Source organism: Tigriopus californicus, chromosome 11 (assembly GCF_007210705.1).
Source record: "Tigriopus californicus strain San Diego chromosome 11, Tcal_SD_v2.1, whole genome shotgun sequence".
NCBI classification, from domain to species: domain Eukaryota; kingdom Metazoa; phylum Arthropoda; class Copepoda; order Harpacticoida; family Harpacticidae; genus Tigriopus; species Tigriopus californicus.
The window spans coordinates 6,580,925-6,595,826 of NC_081450.1; the positions used below are offsets into that span (position 1 = coordinate 6,580,925).

Here is a 14,902-nt window from a genome sequence, read left to right on the forward strand (position 1 = left end):
TGAGATATGATGGCAGTGCATGAAAAGACGAAACTTTCATTGCTTTTTTTTTAAATTACGAAACGTCCATAAGGGCAAGAGAGTCACCTTGCAGGACACCAATGTTCTTTGCCTCCTCACATTAAAACTTATAAGTGTAAACAAATGCTACCTTAGAGCTTGAAAAAGGCGCTGGTTGAGCGGATATCCTCCGTTGGTGGTTGGTTCCCGCATCCAGATGATCCTATTTGATGACGGACCGCCTTGCGAGTGTGTGGGTGCGTGCGTGTGTGTGTGCTCGAGTGGATATGAGTGAGTGAGTATGTCTCCAGAAGCTCTTCCCACTAGCTTCCATCCATCCATCCATCCAACCAGCCAACCAACCAACCAACCAACCAAGTAAGCAAGTAAGCAAAGTTCCCACACCCACTTTCCGAGAGAGGTCTTGGTTTCCGTTCACACATTACAAGATTCAAGTCTTGGAGCTTCGAATAAACAAATCTCCTAAAAAGATCATATCACTATCCGAGTATTATTTCGCTACTACCGCTGGAGATGAAGGTGAGTGTTCTTGGGATGCGATTGTGTATTTTTTGGTCTATGAATTGAGTTGGAATTGGAACAGTTACACACCATCCAAGATCGGGACTTGAACGCAATCAGCTTTTGAGAACTCTTCGGGCGCGTTGTCAAGAAATGCCAATGAGTAGCTTGTTCAAGAAAGGAAGCGACTTATAACCACCCATCCGGTTGAAAATAATCGAACCTTTGTTGGTCCGGCAAAAATAATAAAAATACGAGGACTGGCATAACGTGCACAAAACTTATTCCCACTTCCATTCACCACTAATCCAATATTGTAAGCCCACTCCAAAAACACGAATACACCCAAATTTCCACCGTGATAGTTCACTTAATAATCTGGGAAAGAATGAGTTAGGAATGTGGCGGATTGAGGAAACATTTAATCTGGTCTCTTAAGCCTTTCCCGAAAATTCCAGCGATTTGTTTTGTTTCACTTGGTAGGATTGCCGAGAGGCTATTGAATTCACATCAAGCGCACTGAAAATCGCTTAAGCATGCAAACAACTGAGTTCCCTTGGTGAGAGTTGGGATGGGAAAAGAGATTGGTCGAGTACAAGAGAAATAAACTGTTTACTGGAGTATTTTCTTAAACTCTAGAGCATACTTAATCTATTGGAAAATCGAATTTGACTTGACCCCATTCCTTACCCTAAATACAAAGAGTAATGCATGTGCAGAGTCTGCTATGCATAGAGCTCTCCTTTCAACTTCGACCCCTTGCAAGAAACAAATCCCAATGTGGATGGTTACAAAATAGAAGGCTCTTAGTATTCATCCATCCCTAGTTCTCCACATGAGAGAGTTTATTCCCATGGAGTCTAGTTTCAAAGTCTTTTATAGTCAGGGCTAGAAATTTGAGAGATCTCAATATGATTTTCCCACTGAAATAGGTGGCATTGCCTTCCAAAATGAGGGTGCTGTTTGATCCTCCTTTCTATGTCGTACAGTATTGAAGGACTTATTGCACAGCTTACCATATTGAATCACATTTGATTTTAATTTCAATTTCCAACACCACAAGGGAAGTGGGTGTTAGATTTCATCGTGCTTATCTGTCGTCAAATGTCGGTACAAGTAGCCATTGTCAAGCAGTATGTGTGTCAACCAACTAGTCGGCAAAGAATCTATGTGAATTGGGTCTTTTCTCAAATTGAAGAGGACTCCAAAGCAGACGACGAAGAATAAGAAGACCTGTTCAATTTCTTTTTCTTCATTTCCTTCGTGACAAATTCGTGCGAAACCTTGAAAGTCAGCCAACCAGCTAGCCTGCAGTTGGCGAATCTCTGGCAACAACGCTTTACTATCTCTCTAATTTGGTCCCGTCTGTCATTCCTCCTCCTAAGTCCAATAAGGCCATCATCTCTGGCCTGCCTGGACTGTCATTTCCCGAACACTCCCATAACCAATGAGGCAAATCTGTAGCTTGATGAATCACACATAGATATGATGCATTTCAAAAGCTCGGGGTAAAAATAGTGCCGCAATGAGAACGATCGGTAGAGAAAAGAAACTAATGTTTACCTACCCAAGCCTGGGGTAACGAGATCGCCGCCGTGATCGCTCCCTTCTCAGTGAGCGAGTTTGCCAAAGCGGAAGCGATTTCAGCACGTGTTCACGTTTAATTCGAAAGTTCCCTTCCGTAGTTGTGTTGTAGTACACAGGAGCAGTAGCAGGAGCATTAGTTCTCTTATTACTGGCTTCCTTATGGCTATGAGTGACACTCACAACGACAAGAAGAAGAGCACGACCGATATTCTCGTAAATGAAATCGTCACACCCGCCATAGAACATGTCGAAAGGGGCTAGAAAGGAGCCGGGCTCTTTCCAACGAAGATTGAAGCTCAGTTAGCACCGGGATTTGGTCTTGGGAAGAAAAGGTAAGTATATCTAGGCACTGCCTGCTACTCGCCCCAATGGATGGATGAAAACGTAGATAGATAGTTAGCTGGCTAAGGGCTGTGGCTGTAGCTTACTTTACGGACGGTAATCGGGTGAGGGAAAGAAGAGCAGAAATTCATTGTACTCAGCTTGTTCCAACTATGGGAGCTTGAAGCATTGTAAAAATCCATAGAGCTTCTTCCGGTGCTTTGTTGAATCCTACACTATTCCTCTACTCCTAGCAAGTTTTGGCCTCACCTAGCTATATAGTATGGACTGGCTCGGAAAATGACCCGAAATGATTTCTCAATCGCTGCTGGCCAACCGATACCAACGAGCTTGGGTGACCAACTCAATGGGTAGGATAGGAAAATAATGGGATGGACTTGAGATTTCGCGATGCATTGAAGGCATTTGTTTATTGTTATTGCAAATTTCTTGGACGTGCAATAATATGTACTTTCATCATTATTCAGATTCTTATCGCATTGAGTGACATTCAATCTCATGGATAGCACTAGGGCCTGAATGGAAGGAATAGTAAGCAATGAATGCCTCAACTATGAGGCATGTACGATAGAAAAATAGTAGGAGGGAGGATATATGATATCACTTCATAACAACAATTGGGATTGACTAGGAGGTGGATCTGGTCCACTAAAGGAAGTTTTCTCTCTACGCACATCCAAGCATCCCTGAGACAGACTCTTGAGTGAATGATGGGCGTGCACAGTAGGTAGGCTGGGCTATGTACATGATTGACTGGCGTTTACTCCTGCTGATTCTTAACATGTTTGGCGACTAAGCCGAGCGGAAAATTGGAGGTGGTGATGATGATGATGCTCTCGGGGTTTGTACAAACGAACCGTTTCTCATTGTGAAGATGGGAATTTATCGGAAGAATGTTGGTTGACCAGTCGAAACTCAAGCTACCCAACCCCAAAGTCCAACCTTGGGGCCAGGATCACATTAGAGATGAGGCGGAGAAGACTTTCTGGATGAATGTAGAAAATTCAGGGCACAGAAGCACCGAGATAGGTTGAGGGGAAAGTGCTCCAGAACTAATAGGTGCAAAGCCAAGATATCAAGATGAAGTCACTCAGGAAAACCAGACGAGGAGGAAGTAGGTGTAGGTGTAGTGCGAGTCGTCGTCGTCGTCGTCGTATCCCTCTAAAATGCTCTTGTCACAATGCCAGATCGCCATCGCAGTTTTTGTCGTCTTCTGTCAGTCTCTGTCGAGGCACGGAAAGATCGGCCTACATTTTCTTTGGTGGTTGGCTGGTTTTGGCGCGGTTGCGAAAGGGGAAAACGGAGTGGAGGTCGTGGAGGCAATCGGTTTGGTTTTCATTTGCCGCCGTATTTAGAGGGATCACAGTGAATTGATTACAGCGAAGAGCAGGATGTCCGCATCCTATCCATCTTCTGCTCGTCGTCAGCGGGGCTTTTCCATCCATACTCCAATATCAGGATCATTGAAGAAAACCAATGCTTCAAAATTGATTCCGATCATAACCTTCGTCTGCCGACGGGCATGAGAAGTATCCTTGTTTGTTTGCGAAAAAGATGAGCCTGGAGCTGGTGGAGGACATATTTTCCCTTATCGTGAGGATTGGTACATAGCCATGGACAAGCGCAATTGGAAGTCTTTGTAGAGCATCTTGCCTCCCAAAGGAACGCGCTGACAGAACATCTCCATGGTCATGAGACAAAGAGCTTTTCCGTTCATGAGGAATCGATCGGATTGGATCGAGGGCAAACCGTGGACATCCGACATGTACTGGATCCAAGTCTGAACGTCTTCACGCATCCAAGAACGGGGATCTGCAACACATCAAGGATAGAGGAATCAGTAAACAAGTCAAAAGGAGCTGCATGGCCAAGGTACTCGTAGGTACCCAAGACTAGCCGAAGAGTGACCAATGTGACGTCAAACTATTTCAAAAACATTTTGCTTACCGGCAGGGAGCTCAATTTCGTGAGTGACGTGTCTCTTCTTATAAACTTGAGGATATCTATTTTTGAACGAGAGTTCCTCCTCATACAAAGATCTATCATCGGCAGCCATGGGAGTGGATCCCGAGCCGTCGGCTTCAGAACCGGGTGACACTGATCGTGGCATCACACCCCTGGGCGTGGGAACGGGCCTGGCGAACCAAGGGGCAGAAACTGTGTGATGACCACCACTTCGCTGTAAGCTCAACATCTTGAGGGCTTTAGTTTTTCAAAGTTGGGTTATTTGGTTGCTATGTTTTCAAATCACGTCTGTTCTCGTAGAGATTCAGTCACGAACTGGCCTGTTCACTCTGCGTCGAGAATCAATTCCAGTTTCCTCTCTTCTCTCCTCGGGCTATTTCTTTGCCTCGTTTACACAAACCGACAGAGAGCGGAGATCCCAACTCCAACCGGGAGTTACGGAGTCACAGCCGGTTGAATGATCTTGTTAGCTCGGACTAGTTATGTGCCACTCACTAGGTAGACCAAGCTCCATCTAAGGAGGAGCACGTCGACGACGCACACCTTAAATCCAAATGGACGGACGGACCGACCGACGGGCGGATGATCTGTCGACGGCCGGATGCTCACACAGGAAGTGCAAAAGCGAATCGATACAGATAATAATACGAAGTACAGCTACAGCACCCACATATGACGGCAGAAAGACCTACTACTGTGGTGTTGTGGCTTACAAGCACAACGAACACGTAGCAAGTATATGTGTGTGTGTGTGTGCGTATGTTCACTCATGTCCGGTCATAGACACACACGGGGAATTGGTGGGGGTGGATCAGAGGGAAAGGGAAGAAACTGTATTGGAAAATAGCCTGGAATGTTCATGTATGCCACTAGGCTACAGACGAGCGTATCGTCAAAGTAGTTGGGGTTTCCTGTTGCCATTGTGGCAGGCAGCAGGACCTTTTGGTGTTGTACGGAAACGAAACTGCTGTGCATGACATATGCGAACCGACGACTCTAAAACTTTGAATGACGAGCTTCAGTGAACAGACCTACTCCGTCCGTCCGTCCGGAAAGCCAGATTTTTGAATGAATACTCCCGTCCGACCACTATGATGTGTACCAGTCACTGATCCTAATGCAGTCATGGAAATGGCTGCTAGCTGAGTTCTTGCATATGGCAGATCGCTCTGTTCAATCTAGAGTAAACCAAGAAGGATACATACTAGTTGAGAGAGTAAAAGAGGATAGGCGTGCAATAGAAGCATCGATATATGCAATATTTTAAAAGGCAGGATTTGCGACTTTGATTTGGCTTTGATTGTCTTAGATTCGGTTTTGGACAGCAGGATTTGCGACTTTGATTTGGCTTTGATTGTCTTAGATTCGGTTTTGGACAGGAAGGAGGTCGACAATTTCATGTACCATTTAGAGATGACTGATGCTCTGTATGACTGATATGCTCGGATGGCAATCTTTTTCTCCTTACAGTCTTCCAATGCCTTTTGTACCAAAGCAAGCAAGCAAGCAAGATTCGTCGAGTAAGGAAGTTGATAAATCGAGTAATTCACCACCAGCCAGGCCAGTGTCAAGATCTTCTTCCACCACCAAGCTAACGGAGGAGGGGCTAATTATAACTGAATGCGATTGTCGTGCAAACACAGATGGTCCTGATATTTGAGGACCAGAAAACATCGAGACTTACTGGCCCAGGTCACACACTATCGGCAATGTTTGGCAGGAAACCTCGTCCCCCAAGAGATAGATGGTTTGCTTTTCCCACGGAAATCTGTGAAACTCATTTTTGCACCCCAAAAACATGTACGACACACGGTTACCAGTTGTCTTCGTTAGAGGTATCGCGGTCCCATTCACGGTCGTCACCATCATCATCATCATCGTCGTCGTCGTCGTCGTCGTTCGATTATCTGTCCAAAAGAAAGATACAAATACAAAAACGTGCACGGAAACGGTATTGCACGTTTAACGCATTGGCTCCCATGGTTATTTGACAAAGAAAGGGGTAAATAATCACTGATGACCTTTCGTGATGGATTGGAATTGCAATTGGAAGTGAGAATGGGTTTGGGATCCCGGAGCAGAAGGTCAGGCAAAAGTTACTCGGTTTCCTGTCAGAAAAGAAAGAAAAAATGCCTTCTTAGAGCGAATGAGCATTTTTCAGAAACCATCAAAACGTAGCATGACAACCGTTCCGAAAAATGACTCGATGCAAGACACAAGAACCTACAAATAGGGTAGAGGACATTTACGCCGTGATTGCTAGGCCCCTAGGTAGGTGTTTGCACGACTCGCCGATGAGCTCAGACGGACTGTTATCACCTGGAAAAGGATGTGAATAAGTGGAGGAACTCCAACAAACATCCTGATTTGGAAGTTGTCGATCTTTCCTTATTCCTTCTCATTCTACTTTCATGAGCCTTCCACCCGCTGTGTCTTTGAATGCTCGGTAAACACTCCAACTGCCCGCTTATGGCACCATCGCGTATGTACTGTATGCGTGTACATACAGTTTTTGTTCACGGCCAACATCAACGAGGATTTGCGGACCAAAAAGAACCTGGGAATGGATGGAAAGGAGAGATTGTCGAAAGATGGATGCCATTCACCTTTGGGTTAGCTCTCGGAAATGAATCCTTTGGATTGTACTGTGCAACCTATTCCACAGACACCGAGTAATACGTACATGGCAATTTCTCCTTTCGGTGGTCGATCAGGTTGGGTCAAAAGGCTGAGAATCCACGGTTAATGAAACCACCCACGATTATTCGTTGAACCCATCCTGATGACGTCTCAAAAACACTTTCGGGGTCCCTTTTGGCTCAAATATGCCATCGATGATGGGAAGACTGAAAGGTAACTGTTTCCTGTCTTGAGAGGTGAAAATTGAATTCCAGTAAAAAATAAATCATGACACTATCATCAGTGCAGTTCTACCTTCAATACCGCTTAGCCATTGGCGAAGAAGGTGGTGCTTAATGGACAAATGAAGAGAAAGAGAGAGACATAGAACACACACGCACACACTCACATAGGGAGTGAAGAAGATTGGAGAAGACAAAACGGAAAGAGGCGCAGCGGGAAATCACTGAATCGAAGATCCAGGAAGTAGCAACAAAGTCGTCCACTTCTTCTTCTTCTCCTCTTCCACATACGAGCACGACTACTACATCCATCCATCCATCCATCCATCCATCCACTCACTACCTCACCCACACGCTCACATTCGAAGACAGGAAAGTTTTCAAACGGTTCATTTTCTGGAAGAAATTTCACACTGAAATGACGACATCGTGTTCAATTTGGAGTGAACAGTTTTGTCAACACATTGGCCTGGATCCATGAACACCTCGGCCAGGATGACACTGCGCAGAGAGCTCCTAATGGCGCAGATTCACGCCAAATTGTCAGCCCACCTCAAATTCGTTGCCGATGTCATGGTAACTAGGGTGAGCTTGGATTGGTTTATTGTTTCAAGATCCCATTCCATTCAGGGGGAAATGCACGCTTCGAAGATTTCCACATAGGATGACAAGCAACAGCGCTATTACCAAAAGCATTCGGACAAATTGTTTATACATCTCATCAAATCTTGCTCGTCCAAGGAATTGGTACGCTTATTGGATTTCGTCGGCCAACAAGCACCAAACGAGTGATGGATTCTCTCTAAAAGAGAGAAAGATGTTGCCGACATCGACCATTTTCTAACACAAACAAGCCACCTAGCATTTAGAAAAACAACGTGTATGCACAGTTGAGGAATCTTTTGACTGTTCAATGACACCGCAAATTTGTGCTGTGGGCCAATCTTTGAAGTCTAGCCACCCCTTGATGACAATCCTCGCACCCATGGGGTCTATCTATTGCACGTCGTTCGACCCATTATGAAAGTTTGACCAAAATTTACACTTCAGCAGTGCTTTGGCGGGAAACGTGTTTTCGGGGTCGGAATCATGGAATTAGAGCACACATGTGGTGTTGTTGAATTCGGTGTTCTAGAGTGTGTTATTCAGCGGTTAACCAAGTGCATCCTCACTCGGAATCAGCAAAAGTAGGAGTAGTCTAGCAATGCAATAGTATAGCAGCAGAGTAATAGTAGTAGTAGTAGTAGTAGTAGCATTAGCCCAGTAATAGGGCTCGGTGACAAGTTCTAACTTCCACAGGAAGCAGAGGTCCTCGATGGAAATTGGATGGACTTCCTGCCTGATTTGTCGCCGGCTAACTTCCTTCCTCAATCGGCGATCATTCGTTTCCTTTGAGTCATTGACCAGCAGCATCCATCCATTCCTCCATCCCCCAAATGAGGGAAATACTTTCCCCCTGGGGGGCCCAACTCTCGATTCATCATCATCTTCAATTGCCGTGCTGAGTTTTGCTTAAAAAAGGAATTCGAGTTGAAACGAATCTTACAAAATGGGGCAGAGGAGGCCAGCTTGTTAAGAACAATAATTGCAATATCAGAAGTGGCGAATTTGGCATCCCTTTGACAGAATTATGAACCAGGAAGTACTCAAAAATGGGTGACACGATTGCCCTCATCCGTTCTAGTTCCTCAGAAGTCATGGCTTGGATCTCATGTAGTACTACGTACAAGGTAGCGGTGAATAGTGCATATTGCATACCGTACATCTGAAAATTGTACGATAAAATCAGAGGTCGCTTGGTATGGTGGTGCTTATTGTTGGATTTGAGTTGTTTTTCGGTTCGTGAGTGGTTCATCCGGTAATGCCAAAAAAACAATTAATAGAGTCGTTGGTGTTTTTTTTGGTGTGATTTGAGTTCACACTGAGCTGACAAAAGTAAATAATCCAGTGCGGAAGTTGATCATTGTATGCGCTCTATTGGAATATGAGTGCTTGTTCGATATTTGGGGGGGAAATAACATCCTTTTTCGGCGGAAATAGCATTTGAACGGACGGACAAGTACTCGGCCCCATACGAGTTACCATACGCACACGCGATTTTATGGTAAGTCCATACACGTATGGACCAACTCAATTCTCCCTATGACTATAATTGATTGACCCACGATAGTATTTTTTAGCTTATTTCTTAGCATTTTGTCGATCTATGGCATAAAAGCCAATCAGGGTCATCAGGGATCTCGAACATCTGTCTGGGGAGGATGCAAGTAAGGGAGGTGTACAGTAGTGTTTGAGTGTTTTCCTTGTCGTCCAAAGCTGGCCAATGTTTGGTTTGGAAGAGAAAACAGAAGCCGATAGATAAATTGAGTTCCTTGTTCCTTGGGCGATGTGCATTCGTCTTTGTTTTGGGGTTTGGACAAGGGTGAAATAGATGGGCTTGAATTTATGAGTCCACAACATCGGTTCGGGAAGCAATGCCCTTCTACCCTCGACTGTCAGGAATGGAGTCTTCCACAGTGAACATGCCATACATTTTCATTCCAGCTGCTGGCTCTAGGATTGGACACATGTCCAAGTGTCTTGAAAAGTGTGTCTACCAACCTCGAGGGTCAAAGTACCGCCCGATTTTTTTTCTGTAGCAAAAAGCCTAAAGTAATTGAGGAATGAGAAAAGCATTGCGAAACTAACTTTAAGACTTGATCTAGGAGAATACTATTTGTAGCCATGGGTGTTTATCACCAAAAACTCCTTTCTATTTTCAAAAACACTTTTTGACCCCAAGTCAAAACAATCGAGGAAATGAAGAATTTCACAGCTGTTGCACTGATCCATCCATTCCATCTCTTCTTATTCATTGCGTTAGTCACAGATATGATGATTTGAAAAAAAAACTCCCTTTGATTTGAAAACGGTAAGCGAGCCAGCACATCTTTGAACTAGCAACAATATCGGCTCCATAGTTCAGGGCTTTAACTTTGGCCATGCTTGTTTGTGTTTTGCTTTATAGCATACATTGATTGAGTATTGTTATTCTCATCTAGGGTTTCTATCTGTCTGTGCACCACAGTTAGCAGCCGGCCATTCTTGAGGTAAGATTCCGAGGATTTCCAGGAGACGGAAGCCGGCTGCATCAATGGATTTTGAAGTCGTGGCGTTGTTGCTAAAAGGGTATCGCCATTTGGCAAAGCGCTCTTTCTCTGCTTCTTCCTCTGTCGTGTTGCCTTCCGATGCTCTCTTGTCTTTGGCGAGTAATCCAAGGGAGATCAAGGGAGAGAGAGTGAATGGTGGGCGGCAAACGTGCACCCTGTAGTACATTCCTCGTTTGTGGAGAGTTTAGATCGCGTTGAATGGTGATGATGGGTACTCAAGCCCCACTAAATGGGAATTCTTGGCAAGGATTAAGAGATCGCCTTCCTTCTACAAAAGAGAAGAGAAAAACTGAGTCGGGTAGCACTCCATGAAAACAATAGAGCATGAAATACTTTATTATCTGCCACTTTCGACATGAAGACGCTATTTGAAGACATTCAGAAATAATTACACATCGACCAAAAAATACTTTGCAATATCTTCTTAGTCTCGATGATGATTGTCCCAAGAACGGTCATTATCCGCGTCATGATTTTGGTCGTCACGGGCTATATCATTAAGTACATTAGCGAACGGGCTTTGGGTAACATAGAACATTTTTAAAGCGTTTTTCAGTGCATGGAAAAAACGGTCATAACTTTCATTGCTCTGCTGTTGACTGGATGACGTTAGCTTGGCGAAGTTTCTGATATTGATATTGATTAATTACGTTGATCAATATGAAAGTATATGTCCGAAGGAAATTGTAGAAATGTCACCTAAGAACATTACACGGGTCTGTATTGTCTTTCTTTCAAACCTTAAATGAATTCCTATTAACACAAGAAGGCCCTGTTTAAAAAAGCAACGGATTTATGTCTTAGGCAGAATTCATGCCAATGACAGAAAAGTAGTTATTTTGAACGAGTATCATTAATTAATCAACAGAGTGAATTATAGGTCTACCACTTCAGTAGCAAATAAAAACGAGTTGATAGACATACGTAAGTTATAAATGTACATGTTTATAAAGACCAGATGAGTTTAGGAGACATTGAACAAGTATATTCAGCTATTTCGGCTTATACTTTTCGGTTTCCAGTCATACGATTTTTAAATGTTTTGGAATCACGTTTGATTTAAACAAAATAGCAAGATATGTGAATTTTCAGGTCTTTGCTTCCCCACTGGTCCTTCAATCATAATGGAACATTTCATTTCATTATCTCTTTTCGATTCTCTCCCTAAAGTCTGGGGTTTCCAAAGCCCATTTCATCGTAAACTTTGAATACCATAAATTTGGGTTAAATTATAGTTGTCAGTTGATAATCACTTCTAGTTTAAACCATCAACGAAGTACTCGTGTCCATTCCGTATTTATAGGCTCAGCAGCTTCGAAAACTTGCACTAACAGTGCATAAAACGTGAAACTTAGAACGTTCGCTAATGTAGCTAACAATTCAGTTGTTGGTCTTCTTGTTCGAGCGAGTCCTCCAAATCGTTGTCCGAGCTCGATTGGTTTTGCTCCAATTGTCGCATTTTTGCCGTGATAAAAGGGCTGGAAAATATTTCGGGGTGATGCTGCTTGTATCCCGTTTCTGTGATCTTCAGCGAATCCATTGTGACCAGGAATGTGTTCTTGATGTCCTTGACCTTGGCTCCAGAGGCTGGTCGAAATGGAGCGACCATCAAGTCTGGATACTTCTCCGTATCGAAAGATTTCATGTCCATATTGAAGTCACCTCCAATAAGAATGGGAATCTTCCGGATGTTGGACCTCATCCTCTCGAGAAATTTGAAGAGCTCCTCACATTGCTGAATGCGTTGCCTCAATGGCGTACTGTAATCAGACCCGTGCCATGAGATGGCCACGAAAGAGGGCAATTGCTCCTTGGCACCTTCTTGTTGGAGTGCATCCAATTTGACAATGGTCAAGTCATGTCGCTTCAACCAGTCCACGTGCTCTACCAATCGGTCGTCCTCCAATTGGAGCGGGGTACCGTCATACTTTTCTTTGTTCCAAGCAATGCCAGTCATACTTCGGGATGCTGTTGGAACATCCGCATGGATATCACTCCGGTCCTTTTCGTCAATGTTGGCAAGTTGGAAATACGATTCAAGCTTCTTGTCCGACACGTCCTCCAGGACGGGCACTAAATCCACCAGATCAATGGCATCTTGAAAGAAGAGCACATCGGGAAAACTTTTCAGAAACTCTTCGATCATTCGGATCTTGTACTTGGGCGTGAGTCCCATCACTGACTTTCCATTCAGATTCATATTGATCAAGGATACTTCTCGTTGGGCTGGTTGGGGCTCATTGTTGTCTTGAGACAATAGATCGTCAACCAACCTGGTCTTACCGCTACGATTGTAGCGGTCTTGTGGGTTGGCAAAGAATCTGCTGTTTGGATCTTGGCGTTCTGCCCTTGTGCTTGAATGAACGTACGATTTGTGCCCGTTTGATGCGGGCTCACGGCGTTCCTCCCTTCGTTGGGATTTTTCAGCCTCTGTGGCGTAATTGCCACCCACAGGTTGATATCTGTTCCTTACCATTTTAGGGCTTGAGTGAAGTTTGAACTATGTGTAAGCACTGTCGTATGTAATAACGTGAATTGTATTCAGGCCAAAACCTTGGCAACCAATGGCTTGGATAGAAAGCCATTCGAATCAAGACGGACTTTCCCCAGCTCCTCCTGGGGTTGTAAAATTGGGTCAGTAATCGTTAGCTCGATCTCAGCAAATGATCGAGGAGGGCAAATGACTTGGAACTGTCCAAAGCAGACCTGTTTTGGAGTCTTTGACGTAATATCAAAATTATACGCCATTAGTGGTCCTTGCTTTAGAACAGTTAAGAGTAGGTATATCTGCATACATTTGAATGTAGTATGAGAGGGATTTAAAATGCGTTTCAAGCTTAGCTCAGGAGTCTGACGACGGTGAATGGATGAATGGATAAGCTCTTGACTGACGGGCATCATTTCATGCTCACCCCGAGGAATTCAAGACTGCTGTTTCCGCTCTCCAAAAATTCCACGCATCCCATTCATTGCCATTTCGGAGTCGCTCAAGTCTTTAAACTCACAGCATGGATCATTTGCACTCAAAGCTTTCCTTGGAACATGTTGTGAATTGTCGGGAAATGTCTGGCAGTCTCCTTTTAAAATTTTGCACTTCCTTCTCGTCGTCTTCTCTTTCATCGGGCTTGTCCATGACTGAGATGGACCGACTATCTCGTCGTTGTTCATTACAAGAGTTCCCCCATTTCCATGGAACACCCACACTCTTCTGTTCTTGAACTTGAATTTCATACAAACTATCTGGGGTATTTTTGAGCATTCATGCCAACAAATGCAAGGTTCATCAACAATAATGTTGCCGCAAAGCATGAAAACTCTTGACATCCCTCGAAGCCTAAAGATTACTCATCGGGTTAACTATTCAGGTTCTATGACCGCATCCGTCAAAAATTCATATTATTGCAAAAAAAAAAAATTGGCAAAAACAATCTGAGAAGTGAATTGATGTCTCAAACTTGTTCAAAAGCGTGTTTCTGACTCATTCTAATCCCAATTCCAAGCCCCCATCGATTCCTTTTGTCTGTAAAAGAGTCTAAAAACATGCACAGTTAAATTTGGAAGCATTGATATGCATTGCAAAAATATATAATATTGCCTCCTGTCTATCTAAACGGATTTTTTATTTTTAGCACTATCTTAAAACCAAAAATTGCTTTTGAAAGGTCCTTCGAGTGAAATATTCGTACAAAACCTTCAAATCGAAAGTTCTCTTACCAGTTGTTACAACTCAATAGTTTTGGATAGTGACACTTGCAGAAATGATAGCATAACAAGAAAACGCTGATAGGTAGCTTGCCATTGCATTAATCATGCCTGACAGATTAGGCAGTATTTGTGATGATAACTTCAATGTTGAGGGCGATTCCAACGCCCACGTGAACTACGTCATTTTCGAACTAATTCTAATCTGTAGTCGTTTTTTAGGCGGAAAATTAGAACAACAGACGGTGAATGGAAACACGAGACCCCATTGAAAGGAGGAAGGAGGTGCCACATCGTGGGGAATCCAGTATTTCGGGGCACCGACGACACTATTGAGCCCAAAATGTGAGTCAGGTCGGTTCATTCACTTGATAGGGTGGTAACTACCTTGTGCGTCCACGTCGTCAATGATGAGTAAGTGAATCGTGTCCCTGACCTCGAATTGAAAGGTGTGAGTTTGGCCTCAAAAGGCGGGGTAATACTGAATGGGGCCAACCGCGACGAAGAGAACGAAAGAGACGGAAATGACTTCTGGGGCCAACAAAGCAATCCGACGATATCACTCCATCCAACGATGTCCATACCGCCTTGCATATGTGCCATGTGGTTGGATCGGTGCCTAAACCGGTACGTTATACACTACGTACGTAACATGAACAATGACAGCTTGGTGAAGAAGAAGATGATGACGATGATGGTGGTGATGATGATAATGACCCTTGGTGAGCCAAAAACGCATATTTTCTGCTCTGGCCATTCACGCAACTTGTTGGC

General features: G+C 43.9%; 2 protein-coding genes across 2 annotated transcripts; both read right to left on the bottom strand.

Annotated features, from left to right (window-relative positions):
* Positions 1-2,844: 2,844 nt before the first annotated feature.
* Positions 2,845-4,844, bottom strand: LOC131890069 (uncharacterized). The gene is made up of 2 exons (XM_059239344.1): positions 4,399-4,844; positions 2,845-4,263 (listed from the first exon to the last, which is right to left on the bottom strand). The coding sequence occupies exons 1-2, from the start codon at positions 4,643-4,645 to the stop codon at positions 4,040-4,042; spliced, it is 471 nt and encodes a 156-aa protein (XP_059095327.1). The 5' UTR covers positions 4,646-4,844; the 3' UTR covers positions 2,845-4,039.
* A 5,895-nt stretch (positions 4,845-10,739) lies between these two features.
* Positions 10,740-13,175, bottom strand: LOC131890859 (uncharacterized). Its single transcript, XM_059240301.1, has 2 exons — positions 11,804-13,175; positions 10,740-10,915 (listed from the first exon to the last, which is right to left on the bottom strand). Exons 1-2 carry the CDS (start codon positions 12,900-12,902, stop codon positions 10,851-10,853), a joined length of 1,164 nt encoding a protein of 387 aa, XP_059096284.1. The 5' UTR covers positions 12,903-13,175; the 3' UTR covers positions 10,740-10,850.
* Between the last annotated feature and the right edge of the window lie 1,727 nt (positions 13,176-14,902).